The sequence below is a fragment of the Dromiciops gliroides genome, chromosome 2 (genome assembly GCF_019393635.1).
Source record: "Dromiciops gliroides isolate mDroGli1 chromosome 2, mDroGli1.pri, whole genome shotgun sequence".
Classification (NCBI taxonomy): Eukaryota; Metazoa; Chordata; class Mammalia; order Microbiotheria; family Microbiotheriidae; genus Dromiciops; species Dromiciops gliroides.
Genome location: NC_057862.1, coordinates 408,172,588 through 408,196,929, shown reverse-complemented (window position 1 = coordinate 408,196,929; position 24,342 = coordinate 408,172,588). Strand labels below are relative to the sequence as shown.

Sequence of the window (24,342 nt, the reverse complement as noted above, 5' to 3'; positions counted from 1 at the left end):
GAATTAGATCAATGAATTTAGAGCTAGAAGAGATCTAAGAGATCATCAGGCCAACTTATTTATTTTACATATAAGGAAACTGAGGCCCAGAGCAATTCAAGGACTTATCCAAAGTTGAATAGGCAGTGAGTGTCAGAGAAGGCATTTGAGGCCAGCTTGTCTGGCTCCAAAACCATTGTACCATACTACTGTGTTTCTTTTTTCTTTTTTTTTTTTAAGTGAGGCAATTGGGGTTAAATGACTTGCCCAGGGTCACACAGCTAAGTAAGTGTTAAGTGTCTGAGGTCAGATTTGAACTCAGGTACTCCTGACTCCAGGGCTGGTGCTCTATCCACTGTGCCACCTAGCTGCCCCCTACTGTGTTTCTTTAAATTACTTCCCTGCTCTAGACCTCAGTCCCCTCATCAGTATAAAATGAAAGAGTAGTATGAAATGATCTCTTCCAGGTTTAGCCTTAAAAGCTTTAGTCAACTCTGTTGCAAGTTTAGTCAACCTCTGGTGTGGGGGTCTGGTTCCACTAATAACAGTTGTACATCAGAACAACAAGCCTTTGTCTTTCTCTATTTAACTAAACAGCAAGACCTTATTGTAACTATTTTAGAGCTGCCTCCTGTAAGGAGAGCGACTAGACATCACTTGTCACTGAACAACTGTTTCCCCAAAGACCACCCAAAGCAAAGGCAGTGTATATTTGACCCCTGAAACATGAAAAAATGTGCCTGGAGCTTAGCACCTGGTAGGGCTAGCCATGAAATCTTTGTACAGTACCCACCTATTGCAAACTGCTAAATCCCAGGAATAATAATAATAATTATTATTAATAATAAACAATGGCAATAATAATATATAATATTATAATATAATAATAAAGCTAAGAAAATAAGAGACAGAGAGATCTTGAGAGATTTCATGCATGTGTGTGCTGGACTTTGGGGTTAATCTGTTCCAGCCTCCAGATGACGTAAATGTAATTTCTCCCAGCTCACGTTTGTGATATATCTAGAGGCACCTGTTGCTGACTTCTGTGGTAAGTTCAATCTTCCCTTTGTGTTCTTCTCTTGGAGCTTTAATCGTGACACATTTTCAGGGAGAAAAATGACAAGCAAGCAGGGGAAGAGATGTTGGGTCTCTGTGGCCTTAAGCTTCTCAGTTTTAATGGGCAAACTAATTGCTCCCATCTCTAAATCTCCCAACTGGAAAGTGTTTCCTACCTATAATTGAAAGTCTTAGCTGTGCAGAACTTTCAAATTCTCAGTAGCATAACTCAGAAATAACAGAGGGAATAATGTCTCATAAAGCCAACTCTTTAAGTGGTTCCAAATTAAGTCCCACTGTTACTATGTAATCTGTCCCTTTTTTGGCTTCTCACTTTGTAATTGTTAATGAGAGGCCCCACTGGACCAAAGAGGCAGTGAGGGAATTTTTGATGAGTTGCTAGGGAGGAATAAGAAGACCAGCTTTAGCCAATTAAGCTGTGTGTCATTGGTATGCAGCCAGTTGGTCTCTTCTGCTCTTTTATTGGGAATTCTGTGAACTAGCACCTCTCTTAGGGAGAGAACTAGGGAGGGTTCGAGTCACTATCACATGTGACTTAGTGGCATCAATATATGTGTACTCCATTCTAAGGCCACATGCTAATCCCACTGAGTCTTCTGCTTAAGGCCTCAGTGTTCCCAGCACACTGCTGAAATAGCAAACAGCAGTGCTTCTCCCAGAATCTTACTTATGCAAATAAGGGCTCAATGAATGTTGAATTGAATTGGTGTATAAGTGGTGGAGAATAGTGGAATGATCACTGTTATGGACCTGGGGTACCTCAGAAGTTTTGTGGGGGAGATCAAGGAACCTTCTTGAGAAGCTAAACCAAAGAACAGACACACCTAAAAAGATAAGCGGCTCCAGACTGCTAACTCTAGGACCACCACCCCCTTCATTCCAGTCTCCTCCACCCCTCAGAGAGATAAAATTAGGTGTGGCTGCTACCTTTGTGGGCTAAGGGGGACAGAGATGGCTTAAGAGATCTGAGCTGACTCTTGCCTAACTTCCCCCAGCCATCAGCAGTGGGGGACGGTCCTCTCCCAATAAGGGAACTTTTCACAATAAGATGATCACCCCATAGGACCACCATCGGTCCTCTATAAAAGTATTTGCCTGTCTTCTACTCTAGGAGAAAGGTATCTCAGAGAAACACACCTCTGTGCCATGCCTTCTCCCCATTAGAAGAAGTCCAAGAACTTCTCTCTTGGTTTCCTTTCCCTAGCACCTAAATAAAAAATCATTTTATTCCAATTGGATTTGTGTGCAAGAAGGTATAATTCTTTTTTTTTTAAGTGAGGCAATTGGGGTTAAGTGACTTGCCCAGGGTCACACAGCTAGTAAGTGTTAAGTGTCTGAGGCCAGATTTGAACTCAGGTACTCCTGACTCCAGGGCTGGTGCTCTATCCACTACACCACCTAGCTGCCCCGGTGTAATTCTTTAAAGAGGAATTCCTAAGAACCCCTACCCCAAACCCCCACCAATTTCCCCCATAACAATCTCTCAACTGGGAATTGAACATTCTGGGTTCTAGTTCCCACTCTGCCATTAACTAGCTGGATCATCACTTAATATCTTTGGGCCTCAGTTTTCTCATCTGTGAAAATGGAATAGTACCATGTGTGCTTCCCACCATCCAGAATTTTTGTAAGGAAATTGCCTAGAGGGCTGTAACATTCTACAGGAAAGTGCATTGTTATTGTTGTTGTTGTTGTTGAAGTTGTTTGGAAGCAACTTGACGTCAATTGTTTTTTTTTCCCTTTCTGCTTTTCCATCTAGACCTTTGGTGTATTGACATGACTTTCATTTGGGCTGACTTGTAAAGTCCAAGTATGAGGTTGAAAGCATGATTCTCTACATAAGGGGTTCTTGTTCTTGTCAGTTTCAAGGGGTCTGTGAAATAATATGGCATCTTTATTTTCACTAACCTCTAACTGAAATTGAGCATTTCCTTCAATTATGAATGGAGGCAACAAAACATTCTTCTGAGAAGAAGTCTATAGGCTTCACCAGACTTCCAATGGAGTCCATGGCACATTGAAGCTTAAGAGCTCTTGTTCCATATGATGATTTCGATGCAGACCTCCCTGAAGGGATCTTTTATACTGTGGCAGAGAAAGTCCACATCTCATTTGTTTTTCTCTGCCAGATCAGGTTTGGTGGTGAAGAAATCAAATTCAACTTGGTTGTGAAATAATTTTTTAAAAATCAACACCACCAGATGCTGGGCCTTCAGATTGATAACCAGCAGTAAAGTGGTGCTCTAGGGCAGGGGCTGGCAACCTTTCAAAGAGGACTTGCCAAGTGTTCATTTATTCATTCCCTTGTGAGTGAGAATGGAGGTAGCAGTCCTCCTTGGAGATATATGTCTATACATGTGTGCAGGAGGGAGGTGGCCTACAGGTTATGCCAAAGAGGCAGATTTTGGTATGAGATGGTACAATTGGGGCTACTCTTAGGCTACTTACTACTAAGAAGAGTAAACAGGTAGTAAGGAGGTGAGAGGCAGTGGGGCAAGCTGTCTACTACCCCACATTTGTGATCAATTCTTTCTACATGTCTAAGGTCTAACTTACAAGAGCACCCTGTACTCCCAAATATCAACCCCATAACCCATTTTCAGGAGTCTCCTTTTAAAATGCAGACACCCTCAGAAGGCTTTACTCCTGAAAACTTTCTCAACTAATGTGTTAAATATCAATAACATGTTAGTAGTTAAAACTTGAAAGCCAGCTAAGCTCAACAGTGGGTGGCTGACTCTGTACCTGGGAGGTGGGGAGGGAATAGGGATAGAGAAAGAAAGGGAAGTGGGAGGGTGCCCAGACAAGTTTTACCCTGTCAGGATTCTGCACATACTCAAAAGGCTGCTTTAGGAACATGTGTAGTAGGTTGCTAGTACCTTCTGTAAGAGATGATTGGAGTTGTTAAACATTTAGGTTTTATATAAATGACATCAATACACAAACTGAGAAGTAGAAATACTGTTATTGAATAAGGTTGTTCTGCCCATGTGAAATCAAATACTTTTTAAAAGAAATAATAAACATTTTTATTTATAGTTTTGAGTTCCAATTTTTATTCCTCTTTCCCTCCATCCCCTCCCCCCTCCCTCAGGAGGTAAACAATCAAATATGGGCTATACATGTGTGATGATGTAAAATATTACCATATTAGTCAAATATTTTTTTAAAAAAAGCTTAATCAACTGACTACTTTCTGGTTGGGGAGATACTGTCTTACCATGGCAATGAGGAAAGAAAAATGGGGGAGCTGAAAACAGTGCTTTTGATGAGAACTATGGAGGAGAGGAGGGGTAAGATCATGGGAAGAAAATCACTTCAGGGCTGATAAAATGATGATACTTTACTTTCCTAGAGAACTGAATACTTTTTATTTTATGCTGTGTGACTATTGGCAAGTCACTCATCTCTTCTGAGTCTATTTTTTCATCAGTACTCCAAGGATTTGTAAAGTTGTTGGTGTATATACTTCTACAGCTGCCGATTGCCATCTCTAACTATCTAAGGAGTTAGGAGTTGCTATGGTTAACAAATTCATCAGCCTATAGCCAGTCTTGTCATGCGACTCTGAACTTAGCTAGGTGGCTCCTTGAACAACACATTCGACTCATCTGCAGGCCAGAATCACAGAATCATAGAATGTGAGGATCAGAAGGAACTTCAGAAGTGAACGAGTCAAGTCCATACATAAAAGGAACGCTCCTCACCAGAACATACTTGGCAAGTGGCCAGATAACATCTGCTTGAGAACCTCCAAGGAGGAGGACTCCGCCAGCTCTTCGGGCAACCCATTCTCCTTTCGGATAGCTCTAATCATTAGACAGCTTTTTCCTGACATCGAGCCTAAATTTGATTCTTTATGTCACCTACCCACTGCTTCTGGTTCTGCCCTCTGGGACCAAATCAACAATAAATGGAACTCATCTTGTCCTTCCATGTGGTAGCCCTTCAGATATTTTAGGACAGCTATCACATGCCCCCCGAGTCTTCTCTTATCTAGGCTAAAGATGCCCAGTTCCTTCAGTTGATCCTCATATGAACTCACGGCCTTTACCATCTTGGTTGTCATCCTCTGGATACTCTCCAGCTTATCAATGCCCTTCTTAAATTGCTGTGCTGAGAACTGAACACAATACTCAAGATGAGGCCTGAAGAAGTCTGATTATAGTGGAATCATCACCTCCCTATTCCTGGAAGCTCTGCCCCTCTCATGGCATTAGCTTTTAAGCTGCCACATCACACTGCTGATTCATATTGAGTTTACAGTCCACTAACCCCTACCCCCAGATCTTCTCAAGAATAACTGCTATATAACCATACCCTCTCCATACTATATTTATGGAACTTTTTTGGTTGTACCCAAGTATAAGATTTCTTACTTAGCCCTACTGGGTTTCATCTGATTAAATTCAGCACAATTCTCTAGCCTGTCAAGATGCTTTTAGATCCTGACTCTACTACCTTCTGTTTCTGTTTATTTTTTATAGATGTTTACTGTTTCTTACATCACCATGGTATCCCATATATCCAGTCCTCTCCCCTTCCTTGGGAGTCAATCCATATGACAACTAGTATATTTTTTTTTATAGAAGAAAAAAAAAGTCACCACAACTGATTGATACTAATAGAGACATTGAGAGAGTTCAAAAATATGGGCAATGTATAACACTTGTGGACCTCTCATTTCCACAAAGTGATAGGTTGGGGTATCTTCTCATATCTCTTCATCTGAGTCACATTCACAGGCATGATTATTAAATGTGTATTTCCCTGCATCCTATTTTCCCCCTGTTTATCCTTCTCTCTTTCATTTTTGTCTGTCCTTCATCAAAAATCTGCTTTGCTTCTGACCATTGCCTCTTTTAATTCACCTCCCTTTTATCATCCTTCCCTTCCTATTTCCCTCTTGGGTGAGATAGATTTCAATACCCAAATGAGTGTGTATCTTATTCCCTCTTTGAACCAATTCCTTTGAATTTGTGGGTATCGCTGCTATTCTTTCTTTTTAAACTTTCTCTCTATAGAATGAATGTAACTTTGACTTATATTTAGGCAATATTTTCCTCCTACATTTTTTCTTAGTACTCAAAGCCTTTCTGCACTGGTAGACCTTGCCAGAACATCCGTTTCATTCACATAACATTTGATCATCCAGGATGTAAACTAGAGAAAATCTGTCCCAGCTCCCAGGATGCTTAGGATGAACCGACCTGGAGACCAGGTATTTTTCTCCTTTGAGGCTTTTACTTGCTGTGCTACAATTAGAATTAAGTTTTCTGGTCCTTGCCCTTTATTCATCATTCTTGATTAGTCAACTCACAAAATACCCTGATTTCAGAGGTCCAGACTATCGTACTGCCTTGCCCAATGAGTAATGGGACAGTCTCCTATTAATGTAATATCAACTCTGTCTAAAACTCTACACAAGTTTGAGCCCTGAGTGGCATAGGTGGGATTGGAGTGAAAAGCTTGCTTGCTAAACATAACACTAAAAGGCATTTGATTTAAATGTCATGAACATTTTTGGTTCCAGAGGACAGATTGTGAAACAGACACCATGCCCAAGTTGTTATTTCACCCTGGAAGTTCCCTTAACATCTGCAGCCTCCTTAACCTAGCGAAAAACTTCTTAAACTGTGGGTAGTGACCCCATACAGGGTCATGTAACTGAATGTGGGAGTAATGAAAAATTTGGGAACAATAAAAGGTTATGTATACCTATTTTATATGCCCATATACCCAGGGTCACATAAAAATTTCTCAGGTGAAAAGGGATTACAAGTGGAAAAAGTTTAAGAAGCCCTGTCCTAAGGTGGGTTAGTTGTACCAAATCTGGAGCTTTACTATAAAGCAGCAGTCATCAAAACTATCTGGTACTGGCTTAGAAATAGAATGGAGGATCAATGGAATAGGCTAGGCACAGGAAACACAGTAGTAAATGACATTAGTAATGTAGTTTTTGATAAACCCAAAGACTCCAGATTCTGGGATAGGAATTCAGTATTTGACAAAAACTGCTGGGAAAACTGGAAGATAGTATGGCAGAAATTAGGCATAGACCAACATCTTACACATTATACTAAAATAAGGTCAAAATGGATACATGATTTAGACATAAGAGGTGATACCATAGGTAAATTAGGAGTGGAAGGAATAGTCTACCTTTCAGATCTTTGGAAAGGAGAACAGTTTATGACCAAACAAGAGATAGAGAATATTATGAAATGCAAAATGGATGATTTTGATTACATTAAATTAAAAAGGTTTTGTGCAAATAGAAGCAATGCATCCAAAATTAGAAGGAAGGCAGAAAGCTGGGAAACAATTTTTTTGGCCAGTACTTCTGATAAAGGTCTCATTTCTAAAATATATCGGGAATAAATCAAATTTATATGAATCCAAGCCATTCCCCAATTGAGAAATGGTCAAAGGATATGAACAGGCAGTCTTCTGATGAAGAAATCAAAACTATCTTTTCCCATATGAAAAAATGCTCTAAATCACTATTGATTAGAGAGATGCAAATTAAAACAACTCTGAGATGCCACCTGACACCTATCAGATTGGCTAATATGACAAAAAAGGAAAATAATGAATGTTGGAGAAGCTGTGGGAAAATCGGAACACTAATGCATTGTTGTTGGAGCTGTGAACTGATCTAGCCATTCTGGAGAGCAATCTGGAATTATGCCCAAAGGGCTATAAGGCTGCACATACCCTTTGACCCAGCAATACCACTTTTGGGTCTTTTCCCCAAAGAGATCATAAAAAAGGGAAAAGGACCCACATGGACAAAAATATTTATTCCTGCTCTTTTTGTGGTGGCAAGGAATTGGAAATTGAGGGGTTGCCCATCAATTGGGGAATGGCTGAACAAGTTATGTTATATGAATATAATGGAATTCTATTGTGCTGTAAGAAACAATGAGCAGGGGGAGTTCAGAGAAACCTGGAAGGACTTGCATGAACTGATGATGAGTGAGATGAGCAGAACCAGAAGAACATTGTACACAGTATCATCAACACTGTGTGTTGATCAACTGTGATGGACTAGATTCTTCTCACCAATGCAATGGTACAGAAGAGTTCCAGGGGACCTGATGGAAGGGGATCTCCAAATCCAGAAAAAAAAAAAAAAGAACTGTGGAGTAGAGATGCTGATTGAACCATACTATTTCTTTTGCTTTTGGTGCTGTTGTTCTTCTATTTTGAGGTTTTTCCTCATTGCTCTGATTCTTCTCTTATCATATGACTAATGCAGAAATATGTTTAATATTAGTTATTATGTATGTGTATATATATATAATATATATAAAACTTATATCAGATTACCTGCTGTCTAGGGGAGAGGGGAGGGGAGGGAGGGAGAAAAATCTGAAATTGGAAAGCTTGTATAAACAAATGTTGAGAACTATTTTTACATGTAACTGGAAAAAAATAAAATATTTTTATCAGAAAAAAAAAGAAGCCCTGTCCTAGAGTACCCTCTTCCAGGCTCTCCATTTTGGGGGTATTGTGGGGTGGGCCAGGCCACCCAACCTTTATTTCCTTTCTGACTTTCCCTTTGACTTTCTGAACTTCACTAGTTGTCCACAGGTAGACAACTCCCTCCTCCTTCAGCTCCTTTTTTTGTGTTGTCTTTTCTCTATTAGAATATAAACTCTTTGAGGGCAGGGACTAGTTTTCTTTTTGCTTATATGTGTATCCCCAGTACTTAGCAGTGCCCAGCACATAGTAAACCCTTATAAAAATGTTTGTTGGATATTGCCTTGCAGGACCACCAGCCTGTCTGTGGATCGAGGGACAATGGAGGGAGGTCTAGTCTACTCCCATGGCTGACATTCTTGTGTGACAGTGTTGTTTTTCAAGAACAGTTTTCTCTTCTTTTGTCCTGTACAGTATCATCTCCAATTCATGAAGAACCATTGGAATAAGCCTTTAGAAGTGAAGCCACTGGATGACTTATGCTTTCAGGCCTATCATTCTTGCCTCTTTGTGTAAAGGGGTTGTTTTGGGGGAGTTTTGTGTGTTTTGGGGGGGATTATATTTTTTAAAATAGGGTTTATGTCTAGAATTTTGAATGCCAAAGTTCTATTTATTAAATAAAAAAGAAAGTTTTCAATGTTAATGGCTAGTATTTTTCCATTGGAACATAATTTGTTGATGTTTAGATTTGTATTTATGGAGAAATAAATTTTTTACAAAAAAAAAAAAGGAATAAGCATTTAGGGGAGATTCCTCATCTGTAAAATAAGGGTAGTACTAATATCTTCTTCATAGGATTGTTTTGAGAAAAGTGCTTTGTAAAACTGAAAGTGCCATAGGAATAGGAATTGTTTGTAACTCATTTAAAAAATACTTTCCTATACAGTACTTTGTCTTGATCCCCACAACAGTCCTGGAGATAATAGGACAGCTAGCATCATTCCTATTTTACAGATAAGAATCAGTAACCCAAAGGGTTGTAGTGACTTGTCTAAAGACACAAAATGTCAGTGACAAAGCTGGAACTAGAAAACATCTTTCTATCTCCCATTCTAGAACCCCTGGTTCCAGAAGAGAAAAGGACGGAGAAGTTTTCTGGGCACATTGCTGCCTACAATACTTCCTTGTATAGCCTGAACAAGATTCAAATGTAATTTTAACAAATTTGCTAATTTGTTAAATTGCACTTAACAAAACAAATAAAAATACAAAAAAAGAGATAGTGTTAATTTGTCATTTTCTAAAGCAAAATGTGTAGGCAATTAGAAGGTTCCATTCTGGGCCAGGAGTCAGGAAAACTTGAGTTCAAATCTGGACTCTGGCACTAACTATGTAACTCTGGGAAAGTCACTTAATCTCTGTTTGCCTTAATCCACTGGAATAGGAAACGGCAAACCACACCAGTATCTTTGCCAAGAAAATCCCATGGACCTGTGGTCCATGGGGTGACAAAGAGTCAGATACAACTGAACAACAATAATGACAAAACAATAATATACAGCCAGCAGGGATACTTATATATGGTTTTTAGTCATTCTATTTCTATTTGAGCTTGCCCTCACTAATTTAGGCCAATCCTTTCATTCTATAAAGAAATAGAGCTACAAAAGTGAAATGATTTGCCCAAGGTCACACAGGTAACAAATAAGAGAGCCAGGATTTGAATTGCAGTCCTCCAAATCCAGTGCCCCTTTGACTGCTTCTTGGCTTAGAAAGTTGAGTGGTTTCCACTGCATTCCAATGATAGATGCAAAATCAGGCTCAAGGTAGACTCACTCATTTCCCATCAGCTTTGACTGATAATCCAGAGTCTCAGGGAAAGATGGAACAGCTCATTGTTTGGAGGATTAGTGTAGGGAGATAATAAATTTTGTCCTCAGGGAGTAAGTTGGTTATAAGAGACCTACCAAGAAGAAAAATTGAAGAGTTCCAAGGGATATAGATCTCTCTGTGTCTTTTCCTCCCCCTCTTTCTCCTCCCCCCTTCACTTCTTTCTCTCATTATAATTGTTGAAGCTAAGGATGAACAAATCTGTGATACTCTGATAAAGTATGTGCATGACAGCCAAGACTTGCCAGGATCTGAATGTTTGTGTTTCAGCTGAGAGCATAACAAAATGTTTACTTTGTATGAACTCTGTCTTGTCCAAACACCATCAGAAATTGGGGATCATGTTTCCTCAGGTTAAATTACTTCATTTTTTTTTCTCAGAGAAGTAATTGGGCTAATATTTGCTTTACATCTTGTAAAATAAAAAAGGAATTTGACAATGATGACAAAAATGGAAAACTAGTTAATCCCTAGAATGCCCCTGCCACCATATTTCCTGGAATCATTTTAAGCCTTATTTCCATCAAGGAACCATGATTGTTTAATACTCCTTGGTGTTCCTGAGCTCTCCAAGCCCAGCAGGTAGTCAGTCACTAGGCATTTGTTATACCCTGAAGTATATTTGAATAGTAAACTATGGGGACTAAAAAAAAAAAGTTTAGTTGTGAAATGTTTCTTCCTTGGGTGTTTCTGACTTGATATGATCAATTGAAGAAACTCAAGAAAGGGGAATCTACAACTATGCTATTTTTTTTTGTGGGGCAATGGGGATTAAGTGACTTGCCCAGGGTCACACAGCTAGTAAGTGTCAAGTGTCTGAGGCCAGATTTGAACTCAGGTACTCCTGAATCCAGGGTTGGTGCTTTATCCACTGCTCCATCAAGCTGCCCCCTAACTATGCTATTCTTGAAGTCTGCTGCCAATAAAAACCAAGTGAAGATGTTGGGGGTAGTCAGGTTTTTTTATGTGTTGTCATAATTTTCCACATGACTTGCATCTCATTAAATACTCCTTTCTAGGCAGCATTCTTTCATCCTGGGGTCTGTTATTCTTTTTGTAAAAGGATAACTGTGGATTTTCTAAAATGGGAGCTTCCTTGAATTTCAGTCCAACTAAATTTCTCACCAAAGTAAAGAACCAACAAACATTTATTAGGCACTTACTATGTACCTTGCATTGTAAGAAATATAAAGAAATATGAGATATTTATCCTCTACTCACAGTCTAAAGGGGCAGGGTGAGGGAGGGACCAACACAAATGCAGGACCATGAATCAGATATAAACAGAGGTAGTATGATGATGGGAAAAGAACAGAAAACCTAGGTTTGAATCCCATTTACTACTTTATGAAGTAAGTTTCTTTCTTTCTATGGGCTTCAGTTTCTCCACCTGTAAAGCAAAGGAGTTAGACTAAACATGAAGGTCCCATCTAATTCCACACTTATGATTGCAAAATAGCATAATATAATGTAGATAAAGGGGTTTAGACTAGACCAGGGGTTTTTAAGCTAGAGTCCACCGACTCCTAAAAGGTTCTTAGATATTTTTCAAGAGGTCTGAGAAGTATAGAAAAAAAAATTACATCTTTATTCCTATATAATTGGTTTCCTTTGTATTCTTCCTTTTTTTCTTTTTCAGGACAATGAGGATTAAGTGACTTGCCCAGAGTCACACAGCTAGTGTCTGACACAAGTGTCTGAGCTGGATTTGAACTCAGGTCCTCCTGAATCCAGGGCCAGTGCTTTATCCACTGCGCCACCTAGATGCCCCATCCTTTTTATTTTTAAGTATTATACTTCATGAATTTAAAGACATTGTTCTGAAAAGGAACCCATAGACATCATCAGACTGCAAAAGGAGTGTGTGATACATAAAAGGTTAAGAACCACTGGGTGAGATGATCATTAAATTCCTTCTAGCTCTAACAGCCAGAGTCTCCTGTGATTAGAGAATATACTGAAAAAGGTGAAAGGAGAAGAGCAACAAGAGCTTGATTATCAGGTAAGGCAAGCACTAGGCAACCATCATATGGAGCCCATGACTCTGTGCTGGGCCTTGTATAGAATAAAACAAAAATAGAAAGTGTTTTCTATACTCTGAAGGCAGGAGGAAAATAACTTGGTTTTTGATAATCATGGAATCATTGATTTACTTTTAAAGCTGGAAAGACCCCAGAGGTCCTCCAGTCCAACTTCATTTTTATAAATGAGGAAACTGAGGCCCAGAGAACACAAGTCCGTTGCCCAGCGTCCCTTAGTCAGAGGATTTACAGTCAGAAGGCACCTTAGAAGGGATTCAACATAACCTCCTACTTTGATGTATAATCCCCACATAACTATACTACAAAGAAGCTATGCATTGTACTGTTGGTTTACATATTCATCTATTTGAGGGCAGTGAGTGGAGTAAATGATTGTTAGAACTCCTTTCCACTGCCTATGAAGTCTTTTAAAAATCTCTAGGTGAAAGGTGTTGTCTAGTCTTAAATACAACTATGACCCAAGAAGCAAATTCTGGAAGCTGAGGAGATATAGGGACCCAGTTGCTGAAGGCAATCCTCAGAGACCAACCTAGACATTACATTTACAGATCCGGCTGACTCAGCTAGGGATATTTACAGAGTGTGAATAGAAATCAAATGTCAGTGACTCAGCTGTAGCAGGTGAATGCTTCCTGATGCTTGGGGCTTCCTGGGCAAAGTGAGAAAGACAGTGAAGAGCCAGGAGAGTCAGATGTCAGAAGAAGGCCCCTGCTAGTCATCTCTTTGTCTCTCTTTCCATGACTGTAGATATTACCCTAGTGGTCCTGCATATCAGGGGCTTAATATTCCTCAGCTGACAAAAAGTAAGGAGTCCTTTTTGGACATTTTGATAGAAAGGTGGGAGAAAGGGAGGAGAGTAGAGGATGCTGAAATTTCTAGCTATACCATTGTTTATATAGGGTGGGCCAAAAGTCGTGAATATTCAATAACTCCTTTACTTTTTGTTTTTAATTTACAACACCATAGCATCATAGATTATATATAGGAAATGAACTTACATTATATGTGAAAAATCATATCTTGTAAATGGTGAAAAATAAAGAAAAAATAATTTTTGAAAAGTTATTAAAACTTTTTGACTTTTGGCCCATGCTGTAGTACAGAAAGTTATGATTATTTTGTCTTTCTGTGGTGACATTAATTTACTATGGTTTTCTATCTGCTTAGCACTCTCTTTTATTTTCTTTTTATTTTTCTTCAAGAAAGTTTTCATTTTCTTTGACTCATACTGTTGAAAGTCTTAATGGCACTACTTCCTTTTGAAATTCCCAAGAGCCAAAAAGAAGGAGCAATTCAACCAAACATGGCAACAGTTAAATGTTTAAGAGCAGCATTTCCCATTAGGAGGAATATCAGTGTTTCTGGAGTGTTGATTGAAAGAAAAAAAGCAACATATGGAGGTGATTGAAAAAGTTGTCACTTTCTATCTTGGGTGTGGAGAATTAATTAGAGAACACATTTGTTGTTGGAATTAAAGATTTTTCTCCATCAAAACGAATTTGAAATGGTGATAGTGGATTTTCCTAATTTCCCCAATCCTTGGAGGATCTGATGAATAATTGGTCATCAGGATGAACCATAGAATGTCAGAACTGATGGATATTGAAATGGGGGAGAGGAGCTCAGGAATATCAAACACAAATTTCCAAACTTGGACCTAAATGCCCTCTCCTTGAAAGTTATTTTGGTAGTGGGGATAGCATATATGGCACTGGAGGATATGTCTAATTCACTTAAGAGAAGCTTCATACTTTCAGGATGGCCCATGGGAGAGGCTGGGCTATCTCTGTGAAATGTTGTGTGCTTTCTAGATTAGGGCTGACCTATTCTCTATATCAATCTGGCCTAAGTCGAGATGGAGTAAAGAATGAGAGGAGTATGGAAACTCATTTTCTCTCCATGCCTAGGGGAGATCACTTCAAGAGAGAGGAAAGCAGGGATAAACAATGTCTTTATAACTGAAAGAATAAGTCTTCCCAGAGAACATTTCTGAAACTATGCTGTCCTGAAGACCATGAAGTTAGTATACATTGACCTTAAAACAGCTAAACATCCCATATACCTGATTTCATTGTATCTATAAAGATATGGCCAATGCTAGATAGAAACAACTTAATATTTCTCTCTCCCTCCCTCTCTATCCCTTTCATCTCTGTCTTTATGTATGTTTATATGTGTGTGTATCTATGCATGTAAGAGTGGGGTCAAAATCCCATCTTAGCTTTGATACCTTAATAAAAGGAGAATCTCAATCAAGTCTATGAAAAGTCTTTGAAAGTCATTTGACAAAGTTAAATGATACCAGACCAAAAGTCTATTCCAACTGGCTGAAGGAAATCATCACACCTTTAGATCTTGTATACAGCATTGAAGAGTACCCCAGCTTCAGCCTTGACTTACATCTCCTTCCTTGGTCCCCCTTCCCTTACAACCCTTTCCTAAGCTCTTGTAAACTTTGAAGGGTCTGGAAGATGTTGTACTTCCTATCTTCCCAACAATGTCCTAGAAGTATCCCCAAATTAGCTGATGCCAGTGTCTACATTGGGAGTTAAAGACAGCCTGAATGTATATTCATGGATCCACAAGGATCCCAAAGAAAAAACTATACCACATCTGGAAAGAACTTCTTGAGCACCACACAAATACAAGAAAAGGACTTCCATCAACCAGGATTTACTTCTGTTACCCCTTTGCACCTCTGTCTGTCTGTCTGTCGGTCTCTGTCTCTCTCTGTCTCTGTCTCTGTCTCTCCAGAGATATAAAGAGATTGATTAAATGGAACAATCATTTCAACAAACCTGGAATGATTGCCTTGCAAGGATGGGTATGTGAGGTAGGGGGACAGGATAAGTTATTAAAGATCCTGGGAAATGTATTTTTCCCAGCTGGAGAAGAGAAGCTATCTCAAGATAGGAATTGGAGGTCAGAGTTTTCCTGCTATGCTAGTTAGCATAGGAGTTTAAATCTAGAGAGAAGAATGTTAATTACTGGATTTGATTATGAACTGTGCAACACAAACTTTCTTCAAGACTCTTTAGTATAGAGGCTTGAGTGGCAGTGGCCCAGGTGGGAGAGGGGTGAAGGCTCATTGGAGCTAACAACCACAGCACACAAAGCTTTGCAGCCTGGTTAATTAGCAAGTTGGCCTAGGGTTATCTGTAGACCAGAGAACAGGCCAGGCGAGTGAAGAACCTGCCCTTCCTTAAATTGTACCACCTTAGACCCCCCTGAAACTTGGGACAGTACATCCTGAAAGCAGTGTCCCACTTTAAAGAATAAAAAGTCAATTAAAAGATGGGCCAGATGAGCAGACAGAGAAAGGTGCTGACCATAGAAAGTTTCTTTAGGGACAAGGAAGATCGGGGTACACCCTCAGAAGATGATAGTAACATCAGGACTCCTACATCCAAAGCTTCCAAGAAAAATATGAATTCATCTCAGCCCATAGAAGCACTCAAAAAGGACTTTGAAGATCAAGTAAGAGAGGTAGAGGGAAAAGTAAGAGAGGTAGAGGAAAAAATAGAAAGAGAAATAAGAGTGATGAAGGAGAGTCATGAAAAAAAGTCAACAGCTTGAAAAGCCAAATTGGCCAAATGGAAAAAGAGATACAAAAGCTCTCTGAAGAAAATCATTGCTTAAAAGTTAGGACTGAGCAAATAGAAGCAAATGACTTTATGAGAAATTGAGACACAAGACTCTTTAGTACAAAGCACTGGAGAAGGCATTCAGAAAGGATCATGCAAACCTTCTCCAAATCACTAATTAGGGATTTGGGACTATTGATTTTGCCAAACAAATTCCAGTAGACTTTCTGAGGACAGCAAATATTAAAATTGAGGAAGGTGTGTAAGGGTGAGGTTCCATCAATTATTGCACAAATTTTAAGTATGATGCTTAAAAAGTTTGAGAGACATAGTTTCTGGGTAAGTAATAATTTTATTAATAATGATAGCATATTACTAATAAAATGGGTCAGTGACACTCTCAAATACCAAAGGTGAGTCATAGTAGTGGGCTCACAGTTTATATGCCCTTGGAAGAGTGGGTGTTCCTGAGGGTGACAATCAACTGTGATTGGTTAACAAGTAATGAAAAAGAATCAATATTACAAGAGATGAACCTATTCTAATGAGGGGCTAGGGATATAACTTTGATTATGTCATTTACTTCTAAATTGGCAATCCTGGCAATCTAATCAAAGAATTTATCCCTACCCAAACTGGACCACAATGGGTTTCCCTACCTTAGATTAAATTCCTTTTAAGATTGGGTGGGGTTGCAATGTCTTCAGAGACTGAACAACTTACAGGCCTCTGAAAAAATTTTGGTCCTAATTCAATAATTGATTATTAATATGATGGAGAAATAACCATTTCTCTGTTAGATAATGTATGGGACAATTGTCTCAGTTTACCCAAATAATATGAGGAGACCACCAAGTCAAGTAGAGACGGATTTATTTCATTCTCATGAGAATTGGTGACCCCATGCAAGAAATGAGGAGTATGCTGATGAGTTCATGAGTTGGGTTTTTATGGAAGTTTTGAGGGGGCAGTCCCCTTGTGCACAGGGTGAGCTCACAATCTAACATCCAATCCTGTCTCACTCAGTATGCATGTTTAGCATGTGATCATGGTATGGATGCATGCTCAGCTATGTCCAAGAGCTGGGGGGAAGGGGAGGGGAAAAGGGTGAAACCACTCCACCTGTGTAAGGAGGGGGTAAAGGGGAAGAAGGGAGAGATGGTACCAGGAGCTGGTACCAGGACCTAGGGCTTAGGAATGCAAGAAGGAAGAGGAAGTATCAGGGTGGGTTTGCACTAACAGGAGACAGCTCTCCTGCTTGGCCACAGAACAAGGTGGAGTAAGAGGTGTGTTTTAGCAATGGGATGGAATATGGACAGAATGGTCTGGTAATAAGCTTCAGAGTCTAAACTGACTCAAGTCCACCATATCCCACTCAGATATGAATACTTCTTGATTGAATCAACCAGAATCAAGTATGAAATGGACCTGTATAACCCCCAAAATCAAAGACATTTCTGAGAGACTTGGTCATGTCCTACGGAATTTGTATAAAAGGAAGAAGCTATCTCAGAACCAAAAAGAAACCAGAACATCTGAAGCAGAAAGACATGATCATAAAAAAATGAGCCAAGAACTAGCAGCCCCCAAAAGAGAAAGAGAAGGTAGAATTGAACTATGGTAAAGAAGAGAGCTATTGATGAGGGTCATGAGGCAACTCAAAACAGAAGACCCGGGATGATACCATCAACATCCATGAAAATTCAAGGACTGAAGAAAGTCTCCCCAAAACATCTATTTTCCCAGCTCAACCTCCTGATGCCTCTCTCCAAAGACACTATAATATAATCTGCTGTTTTATTACTCAAACATTTCCATTAACCCAATTTTTACCTCAGCCAAAAAAGGCAAGGGGTTAACTAATTTTAAGCAGTGAATCTAAATGTTAGGAATTTTCCTAACTGGGGGCTCAGAGTGATTGCGTTTGAACTCATAGCTTTTCATCTAAAACTACCTAAATTCACAAAGAGAACCATGTAGACTTTAGGAGCCATTATGTCATATTGCTCTAGAAATATAATGTGTATATGTGTATTTGCATAGTCACTAAAATTTTCTTCCAGTGTCTGATTGTGTTGTGACACCCCTGGATTCTCAAAGGCTAGGCCATTGTCATGCAAGCCCTGGCAGGTCCTAATAAGCTAAAAAGATTTCTATGAGAAGATGATACTCAAGACCAGGGATAAACTAAATGGTTTTTTGGTTTTGGTGGCCACAGCTAATCCTGAATTCCATCTCCTAAATTGTAGAGGGGTTGTAATATGCATTGAGGAAGGGAACACCCATAACAACCCAATTAGCAATCCTTGAAGGTTTGAAGAAAAAATATACAATATTTATAATCCATGTATTATTTGGAACTTAGTTCTTGATGTGACAGATTGCTTTTGACTTAGAGGCCTCTCTCCATAACCATCTTTTTTTTTTTTTGGTGGGGCAATGGGGAGTTAAGTGACTTGCCCAGGGTCACACAGCTAGTTAGTGTCAAGTGTCTGAGGCTAGATTTGAACTCAGGTCCTCCTGAATCCAGGGCCCGTGCTTTATTCACTGTGCCACCTAGCTGCCCCATAATCATCTTTATAACACATTGTAATACCCCACCCCTAAATATTAGTATCTGGTTTGTGACTCTCAACTCCCCTTCTAACATTCAGATTTTTATATTTAATCTCAAGTTTAAAATAGGTGTAATTTAACCTGACAAAATATGCAAACAGAAAAAAAAATCTCTTCTCCCTCTGCCCCTTTACAGAGAACATCAGTAGCCTTCCTTCCCATTAGGCCTCACCTTCCCTTAGTGCTTTCACAAGATATTTCAAAAGTTTAGTGAAGTTTTAAACTTTAATAACTTCATAAACATAAATGTTACAAACTTACAAAAACATTTGAGAGGCTAATTATTTGAAGTTTAAAAATATTGATTTTTAAATTAAAATTCAATATAACTACCATCTCATCCTATATATTGCTCTCATTGATTTTTGAACTTTGTAAAAACTTTCATCAGCTGTTAGTGCATTTGTAAGCCTATCTTCATGATTATCCAAAGAATGAGGTTTTGATGCATACATGACAGTTTTGGTATGACCCCACAAGTAAAAAAATCTAATTGAGTTAGATCATATGATTGATGTGGCCAAGCAAGTGAACCTTCTCTAACTATCTGCTGGTCTGAGAAAATGTCATACAAAACTGACACACATGTACTGTGTGTTCCATCTTATCAAAATTAAAAAAGCTAAACAAGTGAAAAAATTGTTAACAAGCATTCAAATGGATGGGTTTTTCTTAAAAATACAGTTATATTTTTGAAGTTATTAAAACTTAAAACTGCACCAAGACTTTTGGGATACCCTGTTTACTTTAGATTACTCTCAATATTATCAAAGAAGTCCAACTTACTATTAAATGTAGATGCCAATCAGTCTTCCCCTCCCGGAGTCTTTAGATGTTGTAAACTATAAGCTTCTTTCTAGGTCTGAATGAGGCTGGTCATTGCCACCATCTCTTGTTGAATCCAGAAATCCTCCCTTTTTTTTCTCTGTCTCTCATCAATTCTGTCTCTTCCCATCATCATCTGACACTGGCACAAGTTTCCACGTGAACTTGAGTCAGTACTAAAACAAAAGCTACCCAAGTGTGATAATGAATATAAGGAAAATTCATGTCTTATCCTGGAGTCAGTGGAGAGGAAAGGGGCTTACCCTACTCTTCCTGGCACATTCTGGTGCATTTCTAGTACAGTCTCTGCTAAAAGAAATTGCAGCCCTTGTAGACTACACCAAGGTATCATGTTCCTGCAATATAGTATGCTGCCTTGTGCAAGTCCACATTGCTTCAGTATTCATGGATGAAATCCTTGGTTATCATCCCCAGGGCATTGTAAGTCAGCATGATTACTTCAGATGATCTAGGTATGACTTCAGTGACTTGTTGCCATTTCTGAACACCTAAGCAGTCCTCATCATCTGCAGAAAATAGGTGACAACCATATGCGCCTTATCAATTCTGGATTGCATGGATGTCCTGGAATGAAAGGCGGGTATCTTTGGTTCCTATAAGTGGCCTCTGATCCCTTGAGATTTCCAAAGATGGAGCCATGCGAAGGAAAGGAATGGCATTCATATTTAGTGCTCCCCTTCTGGGGAGAACCTTCCCCCACCCCCTCCTGGAACGAAGATCTCTTAGCATCCTTTCAATGTTGTCTTAAATTTCAAATTTTTATTTGAATCCTCCCTTTATGGGTCATCACCTAATGGTAACTATCCAACTACAACTGGTAGATGGGGCATTTGTGAGGCCTCATACCTCATACTTCCCATACTTCTGTATTCCTGTTTGCTAAGAAGTTTGATTAGCTTTCCCATGGTCAACAAGTACTTTCAATGCATCATCTTTATAGAGCTCTAGCAACTCTGTAATTATTTTATAGATTTCTGGTCTGTCTAACCTCTTAATATTGGAGTAGCTCTCTTCCACTCCATATTGTCGATCTATTACCATATGTTTTCTAGAGATACCAAGACTTTATGGCAGGATTCTATCCCCTGGGTATGACAGAGAACTTTAAACTGATGTTGCTGCCCATTCCTCTCCACGTTTTTCTGAAACCAATGTGATAGGCAGTAGACTACCCTCAACTGGTCTTTAGATTGAATAACATACTCATTAGTTATACATATTAGAGTTCAAAGAGACTTTAGACATCATCTAGCATAACCTTTTCATTTTTCAGGTAAGGAAACGGAGGCCGAGAGGCTCAGTGATTTGCCCAAGGTCATATAGATAGTAAGTGGTATAGCAGGAATTCAAACTTGGGGTCCATGACTCCAAGTTCAGTGCTTCCTCTACAATGCCATACTGTCTCTGTTCTCAGATACTCCAAACCAAAGATTTATAGGCAGCTCTGACTCTTGCCCAAACACTAACGTGTGCATTTAAGCCATGAGTATAATTTCTGGGGGCATTATGTACATGATCTCCATTCTGGTGCTATTATTATCCCCATTTTACAGTTGAGGCAAACAGGTTAAGTGACTTGGCTAGGATCACACAGCTACTAAATATCTGGGGTCAGATTTTAACTGGAACTTCCTGCCTCCAATGTCCAACACACTATTCACTGCACCACCTAGTTGCCTCTACTTTTCAGAGACAAGATGACTACAGACACTAGCTCCAAAGCTCACTATACTTTCCACATGAATCGTGTTAAGTCAAAAAGTATTTATTAAGTATTTACTATGTGCCAGGCACTGTGCTAAATGATGGGAATATAAATACAAGTCAAAAGAAAGGTAGTGCCTTTCCTCAAGGAGCTTACTTTCTTCTTTCTTTCTTTCTTTTTTGGCAGGGCAATGAAGATTAAGTGACTTGCTCTGGGTCACACAAGGAGCTTACCTTCTAATAGAAGAAAACAACATATAAACAGGAACTGAGAAGCATTAGTGGGGGAGAGGGAGAAGGTACTCAGGTTGGGGCATGGTGGAGAAAGTCTGGGGAACAAGGAATGGAGCCCAGAGAAGAATGAAGACATGGCTGGCTTCAGCACTTTCCTTATAATGGAAGTTCTGGGAGGAAGTGACCAATCAGAGGAAGGGCCCACTTGGTGGGAGGGTGGGGGTGGTAATGAATGTTTAGCATAAGAAAGAAGAGGATGGAATGAAGCAGTCTGAATGGGTAATACTTAACTTTATATGCAATGGGCACAGGAATATACTTGTATACATCCTCTCCTACAGAGGGCAAATAGAACCTGTTCTATACTAAATCTAGAGATTTTTCTCAGCCCAAACATTCAACATCAAAGTGGAAAACTTTCATAGCAATGGGCCAGGAGCTTTTGGTCAGCACTAATTGCCTTCTTGTACCTTGTGAACAATGTTATAGTCTAATACAATACTTTGTGGCAGAGACCCAACTTCTGCCACTCCCTCAACAGCCATGTGTCCTCAGGGGACTGGAATCTGAGCTTCTGAAGGTCATGTCTTTTTCTCAGACAAAACTACTGCTCACAGATATTCATTCCTCCATCACCCAAGCTTGCAGTTAGTAATTCATGTTCAAACTGGGTAAGGAAGGGATGGTTCAACACTACACAATTTACTTTGGCAGATTGCACACTCTCTAGAGCTAGTTCCAGACTCTCAACTGCTCCTCTCTTTTTTTTTTGTTTGTTTGTTTTTGTTTTTTACGGGGCAATGGGGTTAAGTGACTTGCCCAGGGTCACACAGCTAGTAAGTGTCAAGTGTCTGAGGCCGGATTTGAACTCAGGAACTCCTGAATCCAGGGCCGGTGCTTTATCCACTGCACCACCTAGCTGCCCCTACTGCTCCTCTCTTCATGGAAGAAAGGGACTTCTTCCTTGTGTTTAAAAGATTATCTTTACCCTATTCATGGGAATCATCATGGCTTCTGATACATGGTGCCAGTACATCTGCATTGATATTGGTTCTTTTGAATTAATACTACACACTGAAATAACTGTTTGTCGACATTGCTTCCCATCTCTGGCTGTGGCATCCAATTTAGTTTTTGTAATACTATAGATTTTCTTAATTTGGGGTCTATGAACTAGTTTTTTTAAGAAAAAATTGATCACTAGATTTCTATATAATCACTTTCCTTTTTAATCATCATCATCATAACTAACATTTATATAGCACCTACTATGTGCCAGACATAGTGCTAAACACTTTACAAATATTATCTCATTTGATTCTCACAAATAACTTGGGAGGTAGGTACTATTATTATTCCCATTTCAGTTGAAGAAACTGAGGCAAACAGAGATTATGTAACGTGTTCCAAGTCACTTGGCTAATAACTATGTGAGGCCAAATTTGAATTATCTTCTTGATTTCAGGCACACCTCTATCCACTGTACCATCTAACAGCCTTTAACATGTAACACATAATCATATACATCTTAATTTATGCTTTTAAGAACATTCTTCTTTTTTTTTTTTTGTGGGGCAATGAGGGTTAAGTGACGTGCCCAGGGTCACACAGCTAGTAAGTATCAAGTATCTGCAGGGCTGGTGCATTATCCACCGTGCCATCTAGCTGCCCTGAGAACATTATTCTAAGGAAGGGGTCCCTTAGTTTCATTAGACTGTCAAAGGAGACTGTGACACAAAGAAAGGTTAAGAAGCCCTACCATAGGTCAATGGGTTGTTATCCGTCTCTATCTAAAATTGAACTTCCATATAAACCATTTAAAAACTTTTTGGTGAAAGCTTCCTTCAAGTCATGGATAGGTTAATGGATCTCCCTTTTAGTGAGTCCCCTACTGGTACATGCAATTGTCAAGGGCTTAAGCAGAGAAGCAAATGACATGAGAGTACACAAATGAGTCAGTTCACCAAGTCCTTAAAAGCTGGATTGGATATTTTTTTAAATCTTTGTGATGGCTACAAGATTCCAGGAAACCCAGGCCAGAATACCCCTTTTTGCTCTGCTACTTAGAGTTCTTTCTTTATATGTTGAGAAGCTTTGGCATAAAAGTCATCAAATTTCAGAAACATCTTCAGTTTAGGCAGCCAATGCTGCAACAATTCAGTTCATTATTTAGAGTCCCCCTCATTGCTTGGGTCTGTAAATGTGTAGTTCTAATCCAATAATGCCATAAAGATTTATTAAGTTCCTACTATGTTTTAGGCACTGTGCTAAGAAGAGAGGTAGTGGTGGATACACTTAAGAAAAGGAAAGACAGTCCCTGCCCCTAAAGAGTTTATAATCTTATGGGTGGGGTGGGGGGAAGAAAACAGACAAAAGGAGGCAGCAAAGCAGAGATTAGGAAAATTGGACACCGGGGAAGAACATGGCTTGAGGACATCTTATTCCATGGAGTTGGAAACAGGCAGAGCAGCATATGCAAAGTGGATTAAGCTGAGTCCAGTTTGCCCTCTGTAAAAGAAAGCTTTGGGAGGAGACCTCAAACCAGAGGGGAGAGGCTTGAGTTAGCAGCATGGTCATGAGTTAGAAAGTGATGAGTTTATCCTGGGAGGGACATCATGTTTTGTGGAATTGACAGTATTGCATCTCCGTAGTCACTTCATCTTTAATTAGTATTCTCTGTACTAATCTCTCTCTATCTCCTCTTGGGAAGTCATTAAGAATGTAATATAAACAGTATAACTTGCTACCAAATTGGCTATCCTGCATCTGAAGACATTTGAGAACTGTAATTTTCAATCCATTGTCAAGGTACATGGAATGCTCAAAGTTGATTCCCTGAAGTACTCTAATAAGCAACTGTATAAGAGGGGATAATCATGAGAGTCCTTGTTTAGTTTGATGAAATCCCAGATGAAATTTGTGAGTTTACAGGGTCTAGGCCTTAA

At 39.3% G+C, this 24,342-nt stretch overlaps 1 protein-coding gene across 1 annotated transcript in view; it reads right to left on the bottom strand.

Annotated features, from left to right (window-relative positions):
• The window catches only part of LOC122738987 (corepressor interacting with RBPJ 1-like), a 65,062-nt gene extending 60,168 nt beyond the window's left edge, over positions 1 to 4,894 (bottom strand). Inside the window, exon 1 of the mRNA XM_043980856.1 lies at positions 4,764 to 4,894. Coding sequence (XP_043836791.1) covers positions 4,764 to 4,894 — 131 coding nt within the window. The remainder of the gene's footprint in view (positions 1 to 4,763) is intronic.
• Between the last annotated feature and the right edge of the window lie 19,448 nt (positions 4,895 to 24,342).